At 41.9% G+C, this 15,821-nt stretch overlaps 1 protein-coding gene across 1 annotated transcript in view; it reads right to left on the reverse strand.

The window, feature by feature from the left end:
* Positions 1-9,459: 9,459 nt before the first annotated feature.
* The window catches only part of PLPPR5 (phospholipid phosphatase related 5), a 72,061-nt gene continuing 65,699 nt past the window's right edge, over positions 9,460-15,821 (reverse strand). The window contains exon 6 of the mRNA XM_006263169.3: positions 9,460-12,419. Within this exon, the coding sequence (XP_006263231.1) occupies positions 12,387-12,419 (33 nt within the window). The 3' untranslated portion in view covers positions 9,460-12,386. The remainder of the gene's footprint in view (positions 12,420-15,821) is intronic.

Genomic DNA, 15,821 nt, shown 5'->3' on the forward strand with positions numbered 1-15,821 from the left:
GCTTCCCTGTAGCCTGGAATCCTTTTTCCACTGCACCTCTGGAGGAGCCTCCGGGCTGTTCTTGAGGACGATGAAGGGTAGGGCAGGGTGGGTACAGGGGCCCTGGGGGCTCCATCCCCTCCAGCCTAGCAGTGAAGCCATGCCTGGCCCTGCTCCGGGCCCCGGCTCTGGGGCCCCCCCAGCTGGGGTGGGGAGGCAGCCAGGGCCAGTGCAGCTGGGAGGCAGCAGGGGCAGGTGCCGGGGTTGGGAGGCAGCCAAGGCAGCTGGGGCCAGGGCCAGTGCGGCCAGAGCTGGGAGCCACCCAACTGCTAGCATGTAACAGAGGAATAAAAAACAGATGGATAAAAGCTTCTCTTCCCTTACTGGAGTCTCACAAGCCCTTGTGTTTTAGGGACTTCCAATGGCAGATGAAGCAGCAGGAAGACAGGTGCTACTCTAGAAAAAGAAAGTTGCTTTACATATTAGCTCTGGTTGCCACTCTGATCGTTCCTCCCCAACCTTATACTATTTAAAGACTCACATACAAAAACATATCTCATTTGATGGATAAGGCCACACATTCTCACCTGAAATAAATTGTTAGGAATCATCAAGTACTTGTTTCCAAATGCCCCTTCACCCCACACTTGAATTTTCTACCCTGTGTTCAGTTAGAACCAAATTATAATACTAATACAAAGCCTAAAATTAATAAACTAAACAAAAATCAAATCTTTTTCTTTCACTAAAGCTGGGAGCTCCTGCTTTTCGTTCTCATCCAATGAAAATTCCATTTTTCACACTTGGCATTCATCAAGGATTCAGCTCAGGAAAAAGCAGGTGGCAAAACAAATACATGTTATGTAAATATTCTCTGACAATCTATTATTTTGTGCCATTTTCATAAACTGGAAATTTCTTTGTAGAATGACATAATGAAAAGCTTAGTCACAGAAATCTGCTTGTGCTTTTGTAAATTACCATAGTGACATTTAATAAAAGATTTTTAAAATTACATCTTGAACAACAGGAATTATTGGAATGAATACAATTTTCTTTATCCTTGCTTGATGTGGTTTGTTTAATAGCCTTAATAAACAATTGTTTGTTCTCAGAATAAATTAAAATCAGAGGTAAAACATTTTCTGAACTTTTCTTTGATTTTTTTATGACTCCCTCTACTCAAGATAATAGGGAATCTACTGTAAACAAAGCCATAAACAATCTTATTATTTTTATTATCTCTTATCTTTAAAAAGATGCTTATACATCCTACCTGACTGCTTTCATGTTTGCAAGCTGTGTGCTGTATCTTAATGGTCACTGGCTTCAGCTCCAGAACTGTAGATATTTACCTTGCAGAGTGGAGGGCAGAGAAGTAATTTGGCAGTTTTGTGCCCTGATGGCAGAAGAAGTGACAAGATTGCTGCTGCCAGTGGTATCACCAAGCCAGCGGCACCAGCAGCTGCTATTTTTGTGCCTCCCACACAGTTGGCGCCCTGGTTCATTCCCCAATTGCCCTCCCTTACTCATACTATTGGTGATGGGTCTCTACATATTGCTTAGACACATAAAGGTGCATATATGATTATTAGTATGGTGTATGATAGTTCATAATCAGGATGCTGGCTTCATTGAGATAGGCACTGTATAATCATAGCCATAGGCAGGTCCTGCCCCAGAAAGCTTACATTCTGACAGACAGAAGCAGATGAAGGGATATAACATGCAAACATATAAGGTTAATAAATTGTTGCTATTTGTTGCATATCTTTTTTTTTTTTTCTTTTTTATTAGAGTAGAACTAGTAAGTGAGAAAATGGCAGAGGAGTTAGCAAGGGTCAGGGAGAGAAAAGTCATAACTTGCTTTGCATGATCAGCAGCTCTGCTTTATGTGCTTTACAAAAGAATTCAAAAGACAATAAGGGGATAGCTATATATATTTTATTGAGGCATTTTCTCTTTGCCTAAGGGGCTGCACTGTAGAAAATGTGAAGGTCAAAATCTTTTCAATGGCCTTGGAGAACAATAAGGTGATGGCTACACAGTTATAATCATGGCATTTTCTCTTTGCCTACAGGACTGCATAAGAAAAAATGCAAAGATGTTGGAAATTTAAAGTATTTTCAGTACTATGTACTTTTCCTTAAAGGGAATGCATAGCAATGTGCTGAGCTACAGTTATGTAGTTGTCTATGATATATTTCAAGATAGATGGCAAGCAGTAGACCAAGACCAAAAAAGGGGAAAGACAGTACATTTAAGCAGTGCTAACAGAGTTAGAATGTAAAGTATAAAGCTGAACGGGATGCAGCAGTGGAGAGGAATGACACTGAAGGGAAATGGAATTTTTTAAGAGCGAGATTGATGTATGCTCCAAGGCTCTTTATGCCATCTGGCAATAAGAGCAATAAAAGGCAATATGAAAGAATAAATAAGTCCAAAAAGTAATCAAGAATAAAGAAAAGGCATATGAAAGAAAAAAGCATCTGTTACACAAAGTGAATGGAAATTGCATCCATCTAGTATTCCAAGAATTAGAAATGACAGACAAAAAGCCTACTCTGGCTGATAATGTACTGTACTGTAAACAGACTATGCCAGGATGTCTTGAAGTTTCTGAAAGACATAATTTATCTGTTTGCTTGATAATTCTGCTTTCTACTTGCTAAGTGAAGGAGCATTCCTATGCTGTTGTATTGCCATATTATGTCAACTGCATACTCTTACCACAATAAGATGCATCAGAAAAGACATATGAATATGCAAATCATCTCTGATACCTAAGACTATAAACACAATGTTCTACAATATCTTGCAGGGACATTTTGAAAATGCCTGGCATCTTTTTTATTTATATAAAAGAGAAAGTTTTGCGACCATTGCCACATTTTTTGAACACTTGGTTATAGTCTGATGGCAATGCATACCTCAACTGTCCCATGTATTCCCAAGTCTACAGTTAAAGTCGTTGTAACTGTAAAAAAGTAGCTGCTAATGCAGGTATTTACAGGCAGGGTAGCACTGAAGTATTGATTGTATTGGTCAGGTGGTCTAAGGTGCAAGGTGTTGTAGCACACCAGAAATGAAGATTCTCAAAGCATCATTCACAGAGGTTTAATTCTGCTCTATGTCCAGTGACTGCACATGAGTCTCTACATGCAGTCCTAAGTATGGATCTGACTTATTCAGTGGACATGTGATAGGAAGTATCAATTTAAAATATCACATGTATCTGAAGGAGTTAGCAAACATACGGCCTGAGGCTTAAAAAAGCAAAAAACCTCAAATCCTAAATGATTCTAGAGCCATTCCATTGAAGTGATTGGATTTACACAAGTGTTGAGTGGGAGGAGATCAAAACCTATCCCATAGGATCTACATTTGAACTACTGTCATTACTATTATCACATTACCACAGTTCCTAGGAGCCAAAGAACTGGGAACTGTACAAACATTGAAGTGTTTTTCAATGCCATGTGCAGTGTAGAGATGTACGAGTTAGCCCTAAATGAGTCTCAAAATAGTATTACATTTTGTTGGCCCAGTGAATGCCCAATGAAAAAATAAAGAAAAATTTTATATGTGCTCCGGGATGTGGCACTGGGTGCTTTAATTAGTGAGCTGTGCTAATTAAAAGTGCCCACGTGTCATGTGTATCAGTGTCCCTGTGCTGAAAAAATAGTGGTAGGGTGCTTTGAACTAAAGCTCATTGAACGTGTTTTATTTCAAAATGCCCCGCTACCATTTTGTCAGTGCAGAAATGCACAGGGATGCTGATACACGTAACTTGGAAGGCTGCCGGTGCACGTCAATTTCTGTGTTCCAGGGGACTTGATTAATCAAGTCTGTTCTGATGCGTTGGATTTCTACCAAATCGGAACAGGCTCTCCACACATCTGTAGGGGCCCCAAGTGTCTGAATTGAACCATTATTTGTTTTCCATCTACGTCTGGGAAATTAGTTCCCCATAATCAGAGTTCCCAGCAGTATCTTTCTCTCTAATAATAATAATAATAAAGACAGCTCTATCCTCATTCAAATCTCATTATTTTTATCAGAATATTGCTTAATACTGCTAAAAGTAGCTGTCAGCTTATCTAACCTAACCTGTCTGTCATTGGGTCGATTGCTCTAGATCAATAAAACCTTTTAAAATGCTCTTCTTACAAAATGAGTAACATTACTCAGGACTGTGACATAACTAGGGCAGGGTGACTAGGGCACTAGCCCTGAATGCCAGCAGCATCCTGCAGCACAGTGTCTTCCTCCTCCCTCCCTCCCCCCTCTGCCTTCCAGTGCTGAGAACTCTCCCCTTCGTCCATCCCTCTCCAGCCCTAACTAAATTGCTGTCCCGGGTGCTAAAATTGCTAATTGATGTCCTGCCTCAAAATGAGTTTCCCTAAAGGGGCATGCCCTCCATACAGAGAACCCACAATCTTCATGAACACAATTAGAAATAGATATTGTTATTATGCATGGGTTTACCAATGTTTAAAATGAATGTGTTGGTTATTCATCTGTTCTTTTCAATAGGCAAGGTAGATGGCACGCTATTATCAGCTCTTTGATTGGAAGAGTTGCCCTTTATTTGCTTATCTGTAAATATATACATTGATACTAAATAGATAATATTAACAGAGTACAGTGTCACCTCCCAGTGGCATACATATTACATAAGCTGATGATGCATTTTAGATTAAACATATGGCAATAGCCTGGTTTTTTTCCCAAGTAAAATGTTAGACAAATGCTGGAACTACACACAAAAGAGCCCGAGGCCCCAGGTTTACTGTCAAAATGCTGACAAAAGGCAACTACATCATCAGCTAATTCCAAGTGCTTATACACCTGTGCCTATGTTAGAAATCCAACCCTTTTCTCTAAAATGGCTTCAGATGGAAAGGTTTTTACATAATTTTCATGAAGGGCAGAGTATAATAGACTAGAGATTTAATCTTCCATCTCTCTTGTACTGGTTTTCCTGATTTTCAGTACATATTCCACTGAATAAAACTATACAACCATTTAAAAAATAAATGAAACAAGAACACGCCCTCTGTGCAGAAGTGGAATTACATTGCTCAGAGACTGTGTGCTTCTAATGTTTTCCCTAATTGCCCAGAAAATAATCTAATAATCTCCAGTAAGGTCCATCACCTCCTCCTCACAGCAAATTTGCAAGATTTTGTTTAATACTTAGTGTGTCCCAGCAGGATTTTCTTCATGCCTTGTGTCTCAAACTGGAGCCAAGGGGGCTTTTATTTTTGTTTTGTTAAAAGGAGCACTTCTTTCTCATTGCATCATGCCTATTTTTAGGTTTGAGTGGAAGATCTTTTAAGTTGTCAGCTGGTATTGTAGAGAGGGAGGTTGCCAAGAAAGGAGCAGTAACTGCTTCTTCAAGCAGCATAGGATGTAACACCAGGCAATTTAGCAGCAGAAACAGCAGACTAATAGCAACAATTTTCTGCTTCTGATGCAATTTCATGAGTATAAAAATGTATTCTAGCAAAATACTGGCTTTCTAAGATGTCATCGGTAAAGCATAGCAAGTCTATCTGAAGTCAGTACATTGTCTTCTGGGTACAAAAGGGCTATTTCTCTCTCTGTGAACTTCTTCACACCTCTTGACATCAGTCTACCTCCTGGGTGTGGCTACATGTGCTATTAATTCAAAGTAAGCTTACTGTGCAGTAAAAATACTATGCAGTAAGCCTACCAAAGAGCATGTTTACATGTTCTCCCTCTTTGGAGCAGATTTATTTCCACCCTGCTCTGAACCCCTCCCTGCAGCAGCCAGGGGGAGCTTCAGGCTCCCCCTGGGGGTTAACCTGGGGGCTACCAGGGAGCACCAGGCCAGAAGATCTCTTTCAGTTGCAGCGGCAGCTGTCTCCTGGCCCTGTACACAATGGGAGACAGCCTCATGTGCCCGGGCTGCAGACCTCCCCTGCCCCATGCACATGGGGACAAGCCCTGTGCCTAGAAGGGCTTCTCTGCACAGCACAGGGTTGTCTAGGACCTACCCCAGAACAGGACACTTCCCGGCCAGCCCTGGACCATGCAGGAAATTCTGCACATGCAGCCCAGATCCGACTGGGACCTGCCCCAAAATAGGACAGTCCCCAGCTAGCTCTGAGCTGCACATGTGCAGATTTCCCTGCACAGCCACTGGCTGGGAATGGTCAAATTCTGTGGCAGGTCCCTACCAGCTCTGTGCTGGGTGGGGAACTCTCCTCATGCAGAGAGCTCCTAGCCCCAGTTCTGCAATAGGAGCAGGGGCTGGGATGCTAGGACATTGCTCCCTGCCCCAGGGAGTTGCCTACTGCGGGAGCAGGGGGACATAGCACTGGTCTGGGCTCTGCGCTCAGAGCCCACCCCAACAGTAGGCAGCTTCTGGGACCAGGGGGAAATGTCCCAGCCCTTGCTTTGATTGCAGAGCTGGACCCAGGACCTGCCTGCTACCAGAGCAAGAGGACATTGTCTCAGCTGGGCTTCATGTTCAGAGCCTGCCCCAGCAGCAGGCAGCTCCCGGGGGAGGGGATTTTTCCCCTGCCCCCTGCTGCCTAGGCTGACTGGGAGCAAATTTGCTCTCAGTTGGCCATTTACATGTCGGCTACTGTGCACTAACCATGGCATGGTTAATTTGCTAAACACATAGCAAATTAACTGCACAGTTGACTGATTTACTGTGCAATAACTGTCTGCATGGGTAGAGGGTGATATTTTACCACACAGTCAATTATTCAACTGCACGGCAAAGTGCCTTGTGTAGATGCAACCCTTGGGTAGCAAAGAAGTGCCCAACACAGTTTAATTAAAAGTAGCTAGGAATACTTCTCTATGCCCTGCAGGCACAAGGGGGCAGGAGGAATTTTGTGCATCCATGTGCATGTACTTGTGTATGGGGAGGGGTTTATCAAAGGAAGAGTGTTATGTATTTAAATCTCACTCTCCTCTAACATGTAGTTGCAGAGTTGGGCAGTTTCCACTTACAACACTCTGCTCCCTTGCTCAGAAGACTTAACTAGTGTCTTCTGCAACATTTAGCTCAAACGATACACAGCGTGGATGATGAAGGCAGCTAGAGATAACCAGATCCCTGCTGTTTGAGATCAGTGTCAAGTAAGAGCCATTCTTTGAATTCAATCAGCTTGGGGAGTTTGGAATTTGCATAATTTGAGTGCACTTGTGTCATTGGTTTGATTGCTATAGATGCTGTACCAGAGTTAACTACTAGAGGGAACTTACATTCAACAGTAGCTACAGTATATTTTAGTATACCAGTTCCCTCCAGAGTTGATTAATAGTTAGTTATTTGTAAATGGGAGGCTCCAGCCTTGTCTGAAGTAATTCTGTGTAGACCACTTGATCTGAATTAACTTTAAGGTGGAAGTATATGCTCCAAGGATCCCAGGAAGAGGACTGTACTTCAGGCTACAGAAGAAAGGCAAAACCCCACCGAAAATCCTTCCTGACCCCAAATCTGCTGAATGTTTTGATCCTGAGTGGTCCTCCAAGCCTGACAGGCTAAGTCACTTAAATAATAGCTCTTCACCCTTCCTGCTGTTCACCTCCTGATTTTATTTATAAAAAGTAATCATCGACCCTCTTGTGTTCTGCTAAATTAAGCAAAATCAAGCTCTTGTAATCTCCTTTCAGAAGACTGGGCCTTCATTCCCTTCATCATATCAGTAGGCTTTCTTTGTGCCTGTTCTGGTTTAAAAAATTTTTTGAGCATCATCTCTATTGAATACCCTGCCTAATACACCTAGAATCAACTTAGCCTTTTTCACTGCTGACATCACACTAACTGCCCATGGTCATCCTATGCTCAAGACCTCCACATGCAGGTCCATTTCTTCCTTTATTGCCTCCAGTCTATAAGTCTCCCACTTACAGAAAAGTGGTGACTTGATGATTTGAACTATCTTTGTGGCCAGGCAGCCTATACTACTCTTCACCAGGCGAGAGGCTATTTTAACAAGTGATAGGCTGTACATTCTAGAGGATTTCAAGAGCTTTCATTTAATTGCTTCACCCCAGTTCCAAATTCCTGTATTGTCTTATGAACTGAGTGTTGAACCCTGTGTACTGGAAGCTGGTATTTGGAATTTGTTAGAGCTTCTTGATATGTTGAATACAATATCTAGTTGCAGATGAAAAAGAAAATGAGTTGTGGGTCTGGAAAATCCTGGTCTGAGTGTCTGGGAATAGCTGGAATCATAAAACAATGCAGCCTTCCCTAAGACTAAGGGTGTCTGGTAAAAAATGTTTATCAAGTGCCTAATCAAATGTCCCTTCTGAATCTTTAACATTCAGAGCTGATTTTCCATACGCTCCTTCTTCACACTGCATATAGACCAGCACTCTTTTATTGTTTTCCATTAAATATCTAACACCAAACATGTGGTTATTATGTGTCAATAATATGTATTGCAAGTGCCTTCTGGCATGTTGAATTACCAAAATTAAATACTGAAAGAATGCAGAAAGCTCCCTGTTGGCAGAATGTGGGAATGGAGAGACAAGCTTGTTGCTGCACTGACTCAGGTCTTGTATAGCAGTAAAATTAGGACAAAACAGCAAATCTCACAGAAAATCGCTGCTGAAAAATAGCAACATTATTCTTTTTTAATATAGATTGCTAAAATGAACATTTGAAAAAGCTGAATAGATGTGAGCTCAGATGCTGTTTCCATATGTCTTATGCAGTTCGTGATTATGAACAAACAGCAGAATACATATAAGGGAATCTAAAATGGTATAGATATGAGCCCAGCTGGTGTCCCCATATGCCTTGTGAATTCCACATTTAGGAACACAGCAAAGTGCAGTGTTTTCTGTTTCTTAGGCCTCTCATGTATAAAATATACAAGTGGGGCTGCTGCATTGAAGTATCCTGCTCCATTAAACAGGCTCATCAGGAGACCTTAAAAATAGTTGCATTTCAAAGTCATTGAAATTTTATAGTCAGCCAATATATTTCACTGGGGACATTGTAATCTAGTGAATGTGTCACAACTGCTGTTTAATCCTCAGGCCTTCATGATATCACTCACTCCAAAAATCCTAAAAATTGGTTTCAGGCTAAAAAAAACAAAACAGGTGAATGGAATAGCAGAATATGGCTACTGGTACAGCAGATTAGGAGTTCCTTGGCAAATAAATTATTTTCTTTCATAAAAAAGTGTAAAAAAAGTCTTGTTTTCATCTCAGAAACAGGGAAAAAGGTGCAGGATGGGACAGCCATTCCCTACGCAACTGTAGATGGTGCTCCAGTTTTCTAAATGATGAATAGAGTGCAATAAGTCTTGCATTTTTGCTATATGCTGCTTTAGTTGAGGGCTACGTAGTTGAAGAATACTATTGCATCCGGTAACTGTACAGTCAATCCATCAGCTTTTGAAATCCAATTTCACTTGTTGACAGTCTTCATGTAATGTTCTACATTAGACATCTAAAAAAAAAAAACTGTACATATACATGAAAAATTATTTTATTTAAAAATACATTATATAGCAGAGTGTTTCTTTTTGTATTTCACTGCTGATTCATAAAGATAACATGATAAATTAACCCAAATACTTAACTGGCATAGATCCTGAGAGAGAAGGAGAGATTTAGTTACAAGATGAATATATACATTATGTTAACAAAGAGTCATCTCTTTTAACATAAAAGAACCTCTTGGTAATCTTATAAATCAGATATAAAAGTTGCCAGATTACTATTAGGCAACAACATGAGCGGGAATTTCACTTAAATCTGGATGTAGAGGAATTTTTACTAAATTAGCCAAAACAAAGAGTAAATATGCTTGCCATGGTGGTGCATATTTGAAATATACTATAATTTTAAACATAAATTATATTTTAATAAATGTTATTTCTCAATAGTCTAAGATGCATTGTTGTGGCTAAGGGCTCTATTCTTGCTGTTTCACTTCCATACTCCTTTATTCTTCTGGATTTTCAGATCAGCAGAATGACTGCATGTTCTGTTCAAAGAGTATTCACTGCACTGTCCTCCAGGCAGTGTTTAGGTTTTTGTGTTTTACTGAATACAGAGACTAAATAAAGACAGGGGCTGTCCCATTAACTAGGGGGAACTATAAATTTTAGCATATAATGTACACTTGAAGTCCTATATAGGTTGTGAAGTCTTCACCAGTGGTTAGTGCATAGGAGCTGCATGGGAAAATGGAGAATTTAATCCCTGGAATGTTATATGCTAGGGCTGTGTAAAGCTTTGATTGCTGATTCGATTTGCAGGAAATTTGGCTTGATTCGATGGCCGAATCTCCGAACCTATACTGAATCACGAGACCCATAAAAAGGTCCAAATCGATTTGAAGCCTCTGAATCAATTCAGATAAGATTAAGAGATTTGGGCAGCCCCCGCTCACCGCCACAAGGAGCTGGACCTGGGCTCCGTGCTGGTAAGTAGGAGTTGGGGGGTGGGTGGCAGAGGAGGAGGAAAGGGACCATGGGGGGACCCCCACCAGTTCCCCATGAGCACCTCCCTGACCCACCCCTGCCTGCTCTCCCAGCCCTGTCAATGGCTGCCCCACCTGCCCCCAGCTCCTGGCACTTAAAAAAAAAAAAAAGAAAGAAAAAAAAAAGCCCCGTCCTCACCAGCTGCAGCAGCACCCATTGGGGCCTCTGGCGGCTCATGGCTGAGCCCTCCCCTCCCCCCCCACCTTCAGAGATCACTCCCCCACCTGGCAGGAGCTGATGAGTGTGGGGCTTTTTTTTTTTTTTTAGTGCCAGGATGCTGGGGCTGGGCAGGGCGGGGCAGCCATTGACAGGGCTTGGAGAGTGGGTGGGGGATGTGGCCTATTTGGTTTGGATATTTGGCTGATTTGGCGGTGGCCAAATCTCCAAATCAGATTCGGCTTAATCAACTGGGGACAGTGATTCAAATCAAATCACTGTCCCCAGGGTTGGCCAAATCTGAATCCAAAGCAAATACTGGCTGCTTAACATGGGCCTATTATATGCCTAACCCTGCAATTCGTTATGTATGGATACCTGTATCATATCTGCTCTTGCCAAAGGAAAATCTTCAAATATGGGCCAGGAATTCCTTCTGTATTTATCAATTTCAACACCCTGTTTCTTCCTGTTTCTATGAAATGGCTCAATATAGGACAACTTGAACATACTAAAGAGCTGGACTGTCTCCTGAATAGGTAGGTTTGATATGATTCTTCACAATAATAACTGGGAAGAGAATAATTATGATTGCGTGATGTTAAAGAAAAGTCAATTTCTCTCCTCTTCATTGCAGAAATTGTTGGAGAAATCATTCATGTGAAAACATGACCCTGTTATGCTGGCAAGGTCAGTTACACTCATGGTGATCAACTATGTCAGTTCTGATCACATAAGCTGAAGATATTGAAGCTGCATCTTAAATGTATGCAGTTACTCCCTGCCCCTACTCCCTCCCCTGAAGTTCACAAAAACAAAGAACTTAGGATGAGAAGGGGAACTAGCTGAAGCAGTGGTCTGTTTTCACTCTCTCTCATGCCTAGTGGGCTCCCTGAGATGCACAATAAAAATGGGAGAAAATGTGAATTAGTTCCAATGATTAGTGATAGCTCTATTCTTAATGCTAATTATGAAAAACAATTAAGATATGGTAGAGTTCAGAATGGAGCCCTTAACCTATCATTAATAATAAAAGATATAGCAATAGCCAAATTCCTATGTTTTCTCTCTTCTTTTATCCTAGATACAATGTACATCATCCAAAACAATCAGGAACTACAAAAACAACAATTTAACTACAATTAAGTCAGGAAAATATCCAAATAAATAAACTTCTAATTATGATACAATACTTATTACAGTAAAAATTGGCATTTTTCCCTCTTCAAAAGCAGAAGCACCATTCTTACATATAACATACCGTCTGAATGATATCCTACATGAAATAGAGCATAATACAGTGTGCAAACAGCATCTTAGTACAGAATGTAAATCTTGTTATAGTTTTTCTACATTTAAATCTGCCTGAATGGAAACAATGTCATGCTCAAGTAAAAACTTGGATTTTAAAAACCAAATCAATCATAATATGAAATACTGCTGAATAGTTACATGAATAATTAAAAATTATAAATAGCCAAAAATAGAGGGCATTGAAATAGAAGTGTGACTAGTGCTTAGATTCCTTCCCACCCCCAAAATAAAATGATGTAATGCTTCTATTGAAAAGTAAAGTGAACTTTAAATATTTAAGAAGCATTCTTCAAATGCTGATGTAGTTCTAATAATGTAAAAAGAAATCAAGCTACAAACCAGACGCTTTTTACTCTCTTATTTTCAACACACTTCAATTTTTATGAACGGACTGTGAAAAGAGATGATGTCCAGTGCAGTGAATACACATCCGCTTCAACATCATGTGACTTCTGCAAAGGCCGTGATGTGGTTCTACAAGTTTAAAAGAAACATGAAAGCAAAAGCATACAGTTAGACACAGATCATCCCCATCACAAAGACTTTTCCTTGTCTTTAAAGCAGAAACAACTCTTATGTTTGGAGAATTTTGCACTATAATGGAAATAACAATGTTTCTAATTGCAATAATATCTACCCATCCCAAAAGCACTTTTGCTGCAACACTGTATGCAAAAGTACAATCAAAGTAGCTCACTATTATAGTTCTACAATATTTCAGATTTTAATGTACTTTTTATTAAATAACAATGTGAATAATTGAGTTTGTTGTAATTTTATTACTGTCTTATTTATAATTGAAAGCTAAATTCCTAGGAATGAAAACTGCAGTGTCTGACAGATGATAATATTTGGCTTCAGCAGTAAAAAGATTTTAATGTTGCATTTCTTTTTAAGACTAATTGCTGCCTGTGAGCCAGATGGCATAGAATGAAGTAGTGAAATGCAAGGAGATGACATTCTCTAGTTGACAGAACATGTGAAAAATTTCTTGTTCAGAGTCACTGCAATAACATCTTCATTTGCCATGCTTTTCTGTTGGTTCCTTCAACAAGAGGATTTTAAATTGTGTGTCTGTGTGCATCAGGTATTACTTCATTAGGGATTTTTTTTTAATTTAAAATATTATATAGGAAAAAATCACAGGGTCCAAAGCAACTAATGTGTCTATTTTCTTGCTCCAAACTATGATGCTCCTCTTGGAAATAGGTACCTTTGCTACTGAATAATTTCATTCATGCGAGCACTCCCATTCAGTCAAACTGCATACACCCTGGCAGGATTGGTTCCTACAAAGTGGCATAGCTAGGGGCATAACAGAGGAGCCACGCCAGGTGCCAACTTGAGGGGAGCAGGAAGGGGGAAGGAAGTGAAGAAAAGTGACTGCCTCCAGCAGCCATGTGTTTGCACTTGCAAAATGAAAGTTAGTGCTTCTGCTTTTGTGCTGGGTGCTATACTTCCTATACTGCTGTTTCTGCAGGCTAGATACTGCAAAGTATAGATGCCTCCTCTGAGGTAGCAGGTGTCATCAACTGCCACCGTCCTCCACAATCAATTTTCTGAATGATACTTTTTTAAAATGTATTTTTAAACCATCACCATGGTTTAAAATGTTCTACATATATACAGGGCTCTGGGCTAGACCTGTAAAAATGAACAAAAGGAAACAATGTGCCTGGGTCTGCAGTTGCATCATTTCTCTCAGCACCCATCATGTCTCGCTTCCCCCAGCTGTACAGCCAGTAGCAATGTGGAGATGTGGTAGTGACAGTAAAATTGGTCAAAGGCTGTAGAAGAAACTGTGACCTGAACATGCCCTCCCACGACCCCAGCTCTCCTTTTGGCATCGATCCCATTATGCCACCAATGCTCAGCACTGTGTTCTCAGTTGCTTTCAGGTTGTGGGCTGAGTTTTGAGATCCATGCAATGGAAGCTGTAGATCATGAGAGAGTAGTTACTGCTGTAGCCCCTGTAGTGCTTACTAGGAATTCTAGTCTGGGCTGTGGAAAGTGCTGCTAAAGGTGCATATTCCTCAGCTCCTCCCTATACTGCCTAACCACTCTCTTCTGTCAGAGTGGGAATTTTTTATGAAAAGAAACATGATTGTTACACAGGAAAGTGAAGAGATGGAATTTCCTATTATTTCTCCCTGTGTCTCCACCTCTCTGGGTCCCACCATTCCAGGGACTTCAGTCCTGGACTCGCAATATTTTGATAATGACCCATGTTTCTGTAAGAAGGGCATGCTGGGGTGGGATGGGATTCACCTCTCCCCTAAGGGCAGGCATATCTTTTCCTCTAGGTTGGCTGATCTTGTACAGCGGGCTTTAAACTAGCTTCACCGGGGGAAGGGGCCACTTCGAGTGGAGAGGATGCTTCACCAGCATGCAGGGTGACAAGAGGAAGGGAAGCCTAGGTAAGCATTAATGTCTAGGGAGCAGGGGGCTACAACTGTCCTGGGAGTGGGAGGGAGGCACGAGCACCCTCAGGAGGCCTCAGGTGCCTCTACACTAACGCTCGTAGTATGGGGAGTAAGCAGGAGGAACTGTGCCTCCTGATTGCAAGTAAGAACCCAGACTTAATAGGCCTCACAGAAACCTGGTGGGACCCTACCTACGACTGGGCGGTGGGCATTCGGGGGTACACCCTATATAGAAGAGACAGGACAGAGAGGAAAAGTGGGGGGGGGCTGTGCTCTATGTCAAAGAGCACCTCACATCATCAAGGATTAGCTTCCGGTTAGAGGAGGGTCAGGCAGAGACACTATGGGTCAAACTACAAGGGGGTTATGGCAAAAGGGACCTTATGGTGGGTGTCTACTACAGACCACCCAACGAGGGGGAAAAGCTAGACCAGGACTTCTCCGGTCAGCTTATGGAGGTGGTTAGGTCAAAGGATTGTCATGGGTGACCTAAACTACCCAGATATTTGATGGGAGGAGCAGACAGCCAGGTCTGACCACTCACGTAGGTTCCTGGCTGTATTACAGGAACTTCACCTTATCCAGGAAGTTCACAGCCCCACTAGGGGTAACGCCTTGCTGGACCTGGTCCTGGCCACGGGGGATGACCTGGTGAGGAGACTGCAAGTCCTTGACCACCTGGGGAATAGTGATCATCACCTGCTGGACTTCACTATCCAACACAGGGTGTCAAGGGCTTACACCAAGGCTAAAGTCCTTGACTTCAGAAGGGCGTACTTCAATGAGCTTAGGAAACTAGTGGGGGAGACACTGAGGGCGCAGAAGGTAGAGGAGATGGGAGTCCACAAGGGATGGTCGTACCTTAAGGGGGTAATCCTCCAGGCCCAAAGGATAACAGTCTCTGAGAGAAGCAAGGGGGGTAAGAGTGCTCAGAAACCCCCTTCGCTCAGCAAGGGCATTCAGAAATGCCTGAGGACTAAAAGGGCGGCATACAACCAGTGGAAGGGAAGAGCTATCACCAAGGAGGAGTACACCTTCTTGGCCCGTGAGTGTAGGAGGACTATTACAAAGGCCAAGGCAGAGATGGAACTCAGGCTAGCATCCAGGATTAAGGACAACAAAAAGTCCTTTTTCAAGTACATTGGGAGCAAGAAGAGGGTGCCAGGCAATGTAGGGCCCCTGCAAGACACAAACAGTAATCTTGCGGCTACGCTAGACAAGAAAGCTGATATTTTTAACAGTTTCTTTGCCTCTGTTTTAATGAACAGGGACTGGGATATCCCACCTACCAGAGGTAGGGACAATCTTGGGGATAGCTCTGTCAGGCCTTTAGTCAGTGCAGATGTAGTTAGGGATCTTCTGGAAGGGCTAGACATTTTTAAACCTGCAGGTCCAGATGCCCTCCAATCAAGGGTGTTGAGGGAGCTGGCAGGGGTCATCACGGAGCCCTTGG

This window comes from Alligator mississippiensis, chromosome 5 (genome assembly GCF_030867095.1).
Source record: "Alligator mississippiensis isolate rAllMis1 chromosome 5, rAllMis1, whole genome shotgun sequence".
Lineage (NCBI taxonomy): Eukaryota > Metazoa > Chordata > Crocodylia > Alligatoridae > Alligator > Alligator mississippiensis.